The sequence below is a fragment of the Gorilla gorilla genome, chromosome 6 (assembly GCF_029281585.2).
Source record: "Gorilla gorilla gorilla isolate KB3781 chromosome 6, NHGRI_mGorGor1-v2.1_pri, whole genome shotgun sequence".
NCBI lineage: Eukaryota > Metazoa > Chordata > Mammalia > Primates > Hominidae > Gorilla > Gorilla gorilla.
In genome coordinates this window covers 51,331,807-51,343,439 of record NC_073230.2, presented here as the reverse complement: position 1 = coordinate 51,343,439, position 11,633 = coordinate 51,331,807, and the positions used below count along the sequence as shown (strand labels likewise).

General features: G+C 39.0%; 1 protein-coding gene and 1 pseudogene across 1 annotated transcript in view; both read left to right on the top strand.

Moving 5' to 3' along the window:
- The first annotated feature begins 2,713 nt into the window (after nt 1-2,713).
- Nucleotides 2,714-11,633, top strand: part of LOC101150595 (POTE ankyrin domain family member A) — a 35,630-nt gene continuing 26,710 nt past the window's right edge. The window contains 4 exon segments of the mRNA XM_055347706.2: nt 2,714-2,782; nt 7,890-8,011; nt 8,308-8,366; nt 8,499-8,709. Of these exon segments, the coding sequence (XP_055203681.1) occupies nt 8,561-8,709 (149 nt within the window). The 5' untranslated portion in view covers nt 2,714-2,782; nt 7,890-8,011; nt 8,308-8,366; nt 8,499-8,560.
- Nucleotides 5,338-6,743, top strand: LOC101148909 (single-stranded DNA-binding protein 3-like; annotated as a pseudogene).

The following is an 11,633-nucleotide window of genomic DNA, read 5'->3' as shown; positions in this document are numbered from 1 at the left end:
TCACATTTAGTTATACATTAACTCTGATTTACACTTTTCTTTAGAAGTCTGATTAGTGCAAGAGTTTGTCCTATATAGTTTTGGCAATTTCAGTGCTAACCAGCAACTTGTTTTTACCATCGAAGGTTTTAGGGCAGATCTCATTTAGCTACGGCCACAGAACCTTAGGTTTTACATAAGCAAGACCAGGCAAGTTTTAGAGACTTATTGGAAGAATTATTTTATTTTAAGTGAAAGATATCTACATATCCATGTTATGTTACATATCCATATTTACATATCTGTGTCATGTTAATTATGTTTATCATCTATGTCTAGGTGATTTCTGTACTTAGACTTCCCGGTTTAATTTTCCCATTAGTTTACTCTGCCTAGTTCCATGAAGCTTTTTTCCCTAGAGACTTTTTTCTTCTTCCATTAGTTTTTATAATCTTCTCTTGAGTTTTTAACTTTCTTCTTCACTTTTCTTGGGGTGTCTTTTGTTCTATTATTTTTTCCATTTCTGCCAGCTAAGTGTTCCTTTTTTTTTTTCTGTAGACAGAATCAAAAGCACGTAGAATTTCAGAATTTTAAGGAATCTTAGTGGCTAATCAAAATAACCTCTAGTACTTAAACCTATGTTTAACATTCTGGTCAAGTGGTTATTCAGATGGAGAACCTGAAACTTAAGGAGGTTAAAGTGACTTATTTGGATACAGGAAGTGGGGGAAATGAGATTTGAACTCCTTTGAAAGCCCAGTCCTCTCCCTTCATCATCCTGTCAGTGTGCATTTTAATAATAGAAAGGGAAGGTGGGAGTAGTGAACACAGTGGAAGAGGAAAAGAATGGAATCAACTGATGAACCCAATGGAAGAGGATAGGAATGAAAGGAGTAGGGGAAGGCCTAGTTTGAAGAGAACACTGAGTTAGGTAGGAATAAGGATTTTAGAAAAGAGGTCAGAATATTGGGGTTTATGACAAGTTTGATAGATTTTAGAAAGAAAGGGCACAGGATGTTGGCAGTTATCTAGAAAGGCGTATTAAAATAAGAGGTTCAAGGAAGTTGCAAACGAGTGGCTGCTTTTTTGGTTGTTTAATTGGAGCAGCTGACAAACTTCAGAGTTTCTATTGAATGATGGTAAAAGAATTTGAGTCACTGTGAAGAGTCTGCACAGCAGATAAGACTGCCGTATCATCTACTTTCATTGCAACTTGCAGAGGAGTGGCTCAGAGCCCCTTAAGTACTAGGGGACTAGAGTTTGCTGTACTTGACAGATCTGTGGCCCAGGGCAAGTGTCCCCTCACCTCTATTTCTTTTTCCAGTCTACCGACTTTTTCCCATGTCCATGCAGACTAGGGCAGGGGTAGGATTGGCTGTCAAATCAGTCATGGAGCTTCAGTTGGGTAGTTGAATCTGTTACCTGCTGGGGACAGATAACAGACTGCATTTAGCTTGTTTTCCGGGAGCAAGGAAATAGCTCCTACTCTTGGTTATTTGAGCCCATGCTTTTAGGAATTTGTGCTTCCATTGGCTGAAGATTTAAAGGTTGGAGACTGCCATAGAATCTTGCAGAAGAGGAATCTAAAAGGAAGGAAGATATTTAGATAGTACTTAATAGTTAGGGACATAGAGCTGTACAACTACCAGGACTGTGTTTTTTCAGCAGTCCTTCTCTTTAGGTATCTGAGTGCCTATAAAGGTTGTTAAGGGCTTGCTAGTTTATGTGAACCTGAATAGGACAGGACCTATATAGGGAAAATACTAGGATTTTCTAATTTTTAATGTTTCAATATTTCTGAGAAGAATATTTTAATAACAACATAGACATTTGTCCTCTGACTTTCATATATTTAGCTTTCAATTATTTCAAATGTTTCAAGGTAAAGGTAAGCACTGAGGCCTTCTTTTTTTTTGGAGACGGAGTATCACTCTGTCGCCAAGGCTGGAGTGCAGTGGCGCGATCTCGGCTCACTGCAAGCTCTGCCTCCCGCCCAGGCTAGAGTGCAGTGGCGCGATCTCGGCTCACTGCAAGCTCCACTCACTGCAAGCTCCGCCATTCTCCTGCCTCAGCCTCCCGAGTATGCCCAGCTAGTTTTTTGGTATTTTTAGTAGAGACGGGGGTTATCTCGATCTCCTGACCTCGTGATCCACCCGTCTCGGCCTCCCAAAGTGCTGGGATTACAGGCGTGAGCCACCGCACCTGGCCCGCACTGAGGCCTTCTTAAGTGATTTCCATGCTGAAGAACCCAGGCTGCCATTTTTGAGTGACAGAGATTAGTCTTTGAACCAGAAATAAATGAAGAAGAGGAGACTCTATATTTTTCTACCTTGTTTTAGATTATCAGGTTTGTTCCAGTTCAGGTATTAAAAATTATGTCAGCAATTAATTGGATTTTCAGCTCAGCCTGTAGGACATACAATTTGTGAAGACAAATTATTCTCAGACTATGCCAGTGTATTGGCTGCCATGATTTGTTATGGAACTACGCGTGGGTCTTGACTATTTCATAGGTTGGGAGAGGTGGAAATAGAAATAAGTAACTAAAATCTACAACAGAGGCCAAATTTTAATTTTCTTAAGCAACATTAATATACAGATAGCTGGTCTCTCACCAGATTTGTTTCTATTTCTGTTTTTTTGGAGGTGACACTCAGGTATGGACCTGCAAATTACTTTTTTAAAGAAATGAACACACTCATTTTTGTTGTATATTTTTGCTCTAAAGGCTTTCCGGCAAACAGGCGATCAATGATTTACAGCCTACATCAGCTAAGTCGAAGACCGTGATTGTGATATCAAGGTAAAGTGCTCACATGTGAAATTAATTTTCTCATTATGAATCTAGTTTTCTATATAATTTACTCTTAAAATTTAGCAGTGGTCAACCTGTCATTGTTTTATGTTTGTAATGGAAAGTTGGTTACAAAAAAGTATTTTAAAGAAATATGAATAATTGAATTTGTAAAAATTGTACTTTGGTAAATAATAGATTGTTAAATACTAAGAGGGTGTGTGGGTGAGAAAAGGAATGTGCTGGAAAATGATTATATTGTGACAGAAAAATTATATTTGGCTAAGCTTTCTCACAATAGAGGAAATTTGAAATGTGGTCAGGGTTTATTTGGATGAGTATGCTTTCTGTGACTTTTAAATTCATACTAACATGACTTTTATAATACTTATGCCTAAATAAATTCTTATCATAGTAATCATGGACTCTCCCTGGTGCATTTTAGTTCCAAAACTGTACAGCAGATAGCATATAGTTTCTTTTTATTTTGGACAGTTAATATTTTGGTATCATATACTTCTTAGGATAGCACTCTTTCCCTATTTCTATCCTTGGTTCTGTAATTAGACTAATACTAGAAATTGTGAAAATTTAGTTGAGTATTGTGGTACGTGCCTGCAATCTCAGCTACTTGGGAGTTTTAGGTGGGAGGATTTTTTGAGCCAAGGAATTTGAGACCAAATTGGCCAACATAGCAACACTGCTTCTCTCATATAAAAAAAAATTGTGGAAATTTAGAAATGTAAATTTTCTTTCTCCAAATGTACATTATAAAGGGATTCCATTGTGTTTTCTAAGTCACTTAATTAAGAACATACTTAAAACTCTTCAAATTGAAGAATTTGGACTAATGGGCTAGGACATGCTTTGCCCAAAATAACAACCAGTTCTAGAAGCAGAGACTCTTAATAACCATAGGGTAAGGCTTTGATTTCAGAAGTTTTTTGCATCATACTTGTTACAGATTTACACTCAAAATCTTTGTATCACATTTAAAAACTCCAAATGTAATAAGTCTCTGTATTTAGTTATTTAAATAATCACTTTAAAGCCCCTGCATTAGTATAAGCTACTGGAGGTTAGGAAACACTCCTGTTTATATCCTGGAGTAGGTAGAAATAAAGTCTTGCCTGTAAGAAGCATTTTAATATTTTGTAATGTGAATACTTGAACAGACAAAAGGATTTCTATATAATGGAATGTTACAATTAACATGAGATACATACCTAATAATTAAATCTATGGCATTTCTAAAGTATGGCTTAAATGTATAGTCCCTTTCAATGTTTAGGATGTATAAATTCAGATGAGTTATATTGGGAAAATATGTCATAAATAAGAAAAATATGCCATCAAATAGGAAAGAGGGTTACAGTACACTTTGCAGTATCGTCCAACTATAAGCTTAGGTTAGGATTTTAGATTTAAAATTTTTAAACTTTTTAAACCCCAACCCATGTTCTACTAAATATATCTTTTCAAGCCATAGATTACTCTTTAGAATTATGATTACTAATTATTTCTCCAAGTGGAAAGTTTATGGAACATTTCTTTTTCCATTTCTCTCTCCCTCTCTATAGTAATAATGGTCCATCTTTCAGGTAGTTGTAGATGACCATGTTTAAATACTTGAATGTATTGTTTTATGGTATAAAATTAAGCTCTTAGAGAAATATTTACAGCAAACTAATTGTAGAGTATTATTAGGCATATATTATGAACAAAAATCTCTGTTATATATCTGTATTTCCCCATGTACGTTAGCATACTTGATGATTTTCCTTTGGGTCCTGCTTGACAATGATTGATGTATATAAAAACTTTTAAAGCATCAATCAGGATAATCATAGCTTTGTTTTTTTGTACTAGATCCTTTCTCCAACTTTTAACTACCATTCTATATGGTGTCAATGGGAAATTAGAACTGTTAGTATGTTTACAGGGGAATGAGAAAACCATTTGATTTTGAAAATAGGATTTACATTTCTTTCTTACATCGTAGTAGTACCTAAAAATGCCTCATAATTCTATAATGACAAAAGCTTTTCTCTCTTACAATGTAAAACTTTAAAAATTAATTTTTAAAAAGGAGTGTTCTTGCAGAATTTTGAATTGAGGTCTTAGAATGAAATCTTTTCATTCAATATAAAATGTATACGACCATAATATTCCAAAAATATTAGCATATATTAAAACAAGTATATTTTATATCCTTGAAACAAATGTTGAACTATGTAATTGAGAGACCGGCGGCGGCGGCGGCGGCGGTGGTGGTGGTGGTGCTGGAGGCGCAGAGGGCGGCGCAGGCGGAGCCGGGCGGGCGCGCGAGCGAGCGGAGAGAGGGCGGCCGTGCGGGCGGCGGCGGCACCCCCAGGCCGAGCCGGCGCCGAAGGAGTTCCAGGGCGATGGGGCCGCGGCCCGGGCTGACGCTTTGACAGCTGGAAAGAGCGCGGAGCCAGCGCCAGAGGGGGAGGGAGGGGAGCGCGGCGAGGAGAGCGCCAGCGAGCGCCGGGGAGGGGGTCGGGAGCGAGGAGCAGCGCGGGAGAGCCGGAGCGGTAGCGGCGGCGGCGGCAGCGAGGCTCGGCGCCCTCTTCCCTGCAAACCATGTTTGCCAAAGGCAGAGGCTCGGCGGTGCCCTCGGATGGGCAGGCTTGGGAAAAGTTAGCTTTATACGTCTACGAATATTTACTGCACGTAAGAGTACAGAAATCTGCAGAGACCTTCTTATCGGAGATTCGATGGGAAAAAAACATCACGTTGGGAGAACCGCCTGGGTTTTTGCACTCGTGGTGGTGTGTATTTGGGGACCTTTACTGTGCAGCTCCTGAAAGGAGAGACACTTGTGAACATTCAAGTGAAGCAAAAGCCTTTCATGATTATAGTGCAGCAGCTGCCCGGAGCCCCGTGCTTGGCAACATTCCCCCCAACGATGGGATGCCCCATCCCGCCAGGTTTCTTTCAGGGTCTTCCGGGGTCACAGCCCTCGCCGCACGCACAGCCTCCACCTCACAATCCTAGCAGCATGATAGGACCCCACAGTCAGCCTTTTATGTCACCGCGATACGTAGGCGGCCCCGGGCCCCCGATCAGAATGGGAAACCAGCCTCCGGGAGGAGTTCCTGGGACACAGCCATTGCTGCCCAATTCTATGGATCCCACACGACAACAAGGCCACCCCAACATGGGAGGATCAATGCAGAGAATGAACCCTCCCCGAGGCATGGGGCCCATGGGTCCCGGCCCACAGAATTACGGCAGCGGCATGAGACCACCACCCAACTCCCTCGGCCCGCCATGCCCGGGATTAACATGGGCCCGGGAGCTGGCAGACCCTGGCCCAATCCTAACAGTGCTAACTCAATTCCATACTCCTCCTCATCACCTGGTACCTATGTGGGACCCCCGGTGGTGGCGGCCCTCCAGGAACACCCATTATGCCCAGTCCCGCAGATTCAACAAATTCCAGTGACAACATCTACACAATGACCTGGCGGCAGGTCCAACTTCCCGATGGGTCCCGGCTTGGACGGTCCGATGGGCGGCATGGGTGGCATGGAGCCACACCACATGAATGGATCATTAGGGTCAGGCGACATAGACGGACTTCCAAAAAATTCTCCTAACAACATAAGTGGCATTAGCAATCCTCCAGGCACCCCTCGAGATGACGGCGAGCTAGGAGGGAACTTCCTCCACTCCTTTCAGAACGACAATTATTCTCCAAGCATGACGATGAGTGTGTGATCCCCCCTTCTCCGAGACGCTGAGAGAGCCGGCATTGCAGGCGGGAAGATGCCAGAAATTATGCAAGAAGTGAGGTGTTATTATCCAGGAGCTGGTGGGGAGGGCATCTCCCTGCTCCCCTAAACCCCCTCCCACCCCATCCACGCCCCCTACCTTTCCCAATTTTAGTTTCATGCAATAAAAAGGCCAAACTTTTTATTCCATAAAACATGAAGGACAAAACTCTCAAAAAAAAAAAAAAGAAATATGTAATTGAGAAATTGAATCTCATGTTATTTCCCTCCTCTTCTTTCCATTTCCAAAATTTCAGACTTGTATATAGGTTTTCATGAGTTAATTCTACCAGTGCAGTATATTTTACAAATATTTCTTTTCTTAACACCATATGCTTTTCCCAAGTAAGGTCACCCACTCCTACACCCTGAGTGCCTCAATTTGACTTGTCCCACACTGAAGACATTGTCCTTGACCTTCTCCTGACTTTTTGTAATCTGCTCTGTCATCTGATTTTCCCATCCTAGGAAGTAACATCTAGTAACTAGAAGTGAAACATTGAAACAGGAAAAATCTTGCATTCCAGCACTCCCTCAAATCACCAATCCAGTCACTCACAAGTTATACTTTTTCCACCTGCTTACCATTTTTCATATCTCACTGCTATAATTCACTCTGACCCATCATTTTGAAATACTCTTGTCTAGTTTTGTCCCTCCCCCATCCCATGCCATGTTCAGTTATCATTACAATGCTGCCAGGGTGGCCTTTCTAAGATATTTTATGATGCTGTAACTCATCTGTTTATGAGTGGATCCCCATTACATGATGGGGAAGTTCACATTCTAGCATGGCACATATCTTTTGTGGTTTGGCCTGATTCTCCCATTTTATTTCTCCATCTCACTCCCTCTGACTAGGTTCCAGTTTTCCTGCATTACTTTAACACCCCTCATTTGCCATGTCATTTCTCATTTCATGCCTCATACCTTTGCTCATACTGCCCTGTCTAGAAACCCTTCACATCCTCACTCTCTGCACTTTGTCCTTCTTTCAAAATAGGCCCTATCTTTGCAGCATTTCTGGAACTTCCCAGGTATAACCGACCACTGTTTTCTTTGAGCCCTTACTGTCCATTATTAACTTCAGTTTAGAACTAGTGAACTATACTGTTTTGTTTTTGTTTGTTTCCATATATCTCTACCCCTACTCAAATATTAAGGAAGAGTCTCTTCCATATATGTTTTCAGCTTCTCCCAGGATATTGCCTGTGATTCAGCAGACACAGTGAATGTTTGTTGTCTTGCTGGTTGACTGATTGAGTGGGTGGGTGAATAAATACAATGTTTTCCAGAGCTTTTTGGTTTGTTTTTCGTAGGAAGAAACAACTAAATCAGCAAGTGCAAAAAGACAAAATGATATTGATGTTATTGAAAGTGTTCCACAAGAGCAAACCAGTAACGTCAAATTTACGTTTTGTTCACAAAGATGGTAGAAGTGGTAAGTTAGTGAATATCTCTGAGAATTTTCCTGTGCTTAAATGCTGTTATTAAAAACCATTAAAGTAGATAGACCCAAATGTCATATTTATCTTTTAAATAATTTTCCTGTCTTTCTTCATTCTAACACCTTCTTCTTTCTGAAACTATTATACTTCAATCCTCTGAAAGTGTTTTTGTTATTACTTTTATTTTATTGAAATTTTCATTAATGGAGACAGACTTGTATACGTATTTATTATGAAATGCACAGTGATAAATGTTCTCATGAATATATCTGTGAATAACATTTTATAGATACGACATCCACATTGGGATAAGAAGAGGGAGACATAGAATCACTTTTGTATTCTGAGGTATTGTCTGTCATTATTCTTGTTATTTCAAAATACAAGCATTCAGCGATGTTAAAACATAAAAGACGATGCCTTGACTTTACTTTCTCACCTCTGTATATGCTTAAAGGAATTATTTTCTTATATTTTCAGCCCAGAATTTAGAAAGTATTAATCACCCCTAATATCAAACTTCCACTTAAGAGGAAGGAGAAATGAAGAAGCATGGAAGTAACAACATGGGATTATCAGAAAACTTGACTGATGCTGCTGGCAATGGTGTTGATGGACTAATTCCACAAAGAAAGAGTGAAACACCTGAAAATCAGCAATTTCCTAGGACAGAGAATGAGAAGTAGCAAAGGTAAGCCTATGGCAACATTTAACAGGAGATACTTACGTGCTATAAAACTAATCTTAATTTGGGCTAATATTCATGTTGAACAAATTTCATACTTTTACTGGGATATTCAGTCTTGCCTGGTAATCAGAAAAATGCCAATCAGCAAACAATGAGTTACCACTTTTTCCAATCATTGATAATTTATTTGAAAAATAATAACCAGTATTGGCAAATGTGAGGGAAAAGGCATTTTCTTTTCTTTTCTTGTGAACATTTATTTTTTCTGCCATGTCATTTCATGCCCCATCTGACTTCAGGGTTATATGTGCAGTTTTGTTAGATAGGTAAACTGTATCATGGGGATTTGGGGTACAGATGACTTCATCAACCAGATAATAGGCATAACACCTGATAGGTAGTTTTTTGGTCCTCTCCCTCCTCCCACCCTCCACCCTCAAGTAGGCCCCAGTGTTTGTTGTTCTCCACTTTGTGTCCCTGTGTTCTCCACTTTGTGTCCCTGTGTTCTCATTGTTTAGCCACCACTAATGAGTGAGAATATGCAGTATTCGAATTTCTGTTCCTGTGTTAGTTTCCGTAAAATAATGGCCTCCAGCTCCATCCATGTTGCTTCAAAGGATATGATCTCATTGAAAAAGACATTTTCATAGACTGTCGGTACATACATTTTGAACGTTAATTTAGTAGCATGTATCAAAATTTCAGATATGTCATTCCTTTAACCTAACAACTTCACTTCTAGGGCTAGACTCTACAGGAACATGACTTGTGTACACACACAAACATGTTAAGGACACTTACTACCTATACTACATAACACTCAAGGCTAATACACAAGCACACACATATATATATAACATATTAAGGATATATATGTATGTTAAGGATATTTGTATAGATATGTTACATATATACTTATAAATAAGGACATTTATTATAGCATTATTACATCAAAAAGTTGGAGCTAGTCTAAATCCTTATCAATAGGAAATAGCTCAGTTTTCACACCCAGAAAATAATGGAGTATGCAACCATTTTTTAAAAAATGAGGTTAGATCTAGAGTGTACTGATTATTTCACAATTAACATGTATTTAAAGCATTTAGTTTGACGACACATCTGAAGACAATTTTGTCAGAATTCTTGTAATATCTGCTGTGTTGCAAATGGAGGCTACATGCCACATAGACACTGAACCTTGTTAACAACAAGATTGTTAGTTATTAAATTTTGGCTTTTTGTTCTCAGTGCCTGAGTCCTGAAATATTGGACCCTGAATCTGAATATTCCCAAGGGATTACACCTGAGGATCTATATTCCATAGAAACATTTTAGTGTATTGGGTAAAACTTGTTAAAATACATCAAAGGATTTTTGATCTACTAAAGCAGGAGTTGGCCAGCTTTTTCCTCAAAGAGCCAGTTAGTAAATATTTTAGGCTCTATGGACTATGTTTACCTTTTTGAGGCAGGGTCTCACTCTATTGGCCAGGCTGGAGTCCAGTGGCATGATCATGGCTCACTGCAGCCTTGACTTCCTGGGCTCCAGGGATCCTCCCACCTCAACCTGTCTACTAGCTGGGACCACAGGTGTGCACCATCACACCCGGCTAATTGGCTTTATGGACTACAACGTGAATAAGCGTGGCTGTGTTCCAAGAAACTGTACTTATAAAAAAGGAAGTGGGCTGTATTTGGCCAACAGTGCTGAATTGCTGACCCTTGTGCTAAAAGGAGGGTGCTGCTAATGCAGTGAATCCTCTTTGTAAAAGTACACTGCATGTATGCCATTATCCTTCCTTTGAAAAGAGAATATATTTCAGTATGCACCTCACCATATTTTTCAACAGTGACTTCATATGATTTAAAAAAATTTTTTTATAAAATAAGATTATTTTCTGGAGTTGTCCCCTTTTATTCCTGTTAATAAAATAGTATTTTACTGTGACCAGTTACTTTATATATTTGATGAGTATCAACTGTTTTAGAATTGGCTTATATTTATCAAGCAAGAAATACTCCCCTTGAAACTTTTAGTATTCCTTGGTTTTTAATGTATAGGCATGAACAAAATGATAATCAATTTATGCAATCTAGAAATGTTCAAGGGGACTTTTAGTGCTATAATTTTATGAATTTATTATTTAATATATTTCAGTCTGGCATTTTTAAATGCCATATATGTATAGTTTTAAAAACCTTGAAAATATATAATTGTTTAAAATTATTATATATTTTTAAAACCTTAAAAATATTTAATAAAGTATGTAATTGTTATATAAAATTTGAAAACTACAGGTAAACAAGAAGAAAATTAGATAATCCACACTCGTGATGTCATTGAAAGAACTGTCTACACTCACGGACTCAATTTTTTTTCCATTCATTTTTGATTTCATGCCAGTAGTCTTCAATCCCAGCACTCCTCCAAAGTTGTTTTTCTCAAGGTTATCACTAATCTTCTCTCTAATAAATCTAGGCATTTTTTTCTTACACCTTATTTTATTTAACCTGTCGGCAATATTTATTTTATTTTATTAAATAAATATTTTATTTAACCTGTCAGCAACCTAATGGAGGACACTCTCCTCCATGACAGTGTCTTCACTCGGCTTTTAGGACCTCACTCCCTCATCTGGCTTTTCTACCTGCCTTTCTAGTCCATCCATTATGGTCTGTTTTTCTTGCTCCTCCTCATCTTTCACTTTTTGCACATTGTTGTTTCCCAGGGCTCTGTCCTCGATCTTCTTTCTCATGACTTTTTCTACTGTGTGTATGCTAGTGATTTCCAAATGTATGTCTCCAGCTCAGATTTCTCTTCTTAATTCCAGACCTCCTGTCAACCTGCCTACTTGACATCTCTCTTTGGTTAGCTGTTGGGTATCACAGACTTGTCAGGTCCAACATTGGACTACTGACATCTGTCCT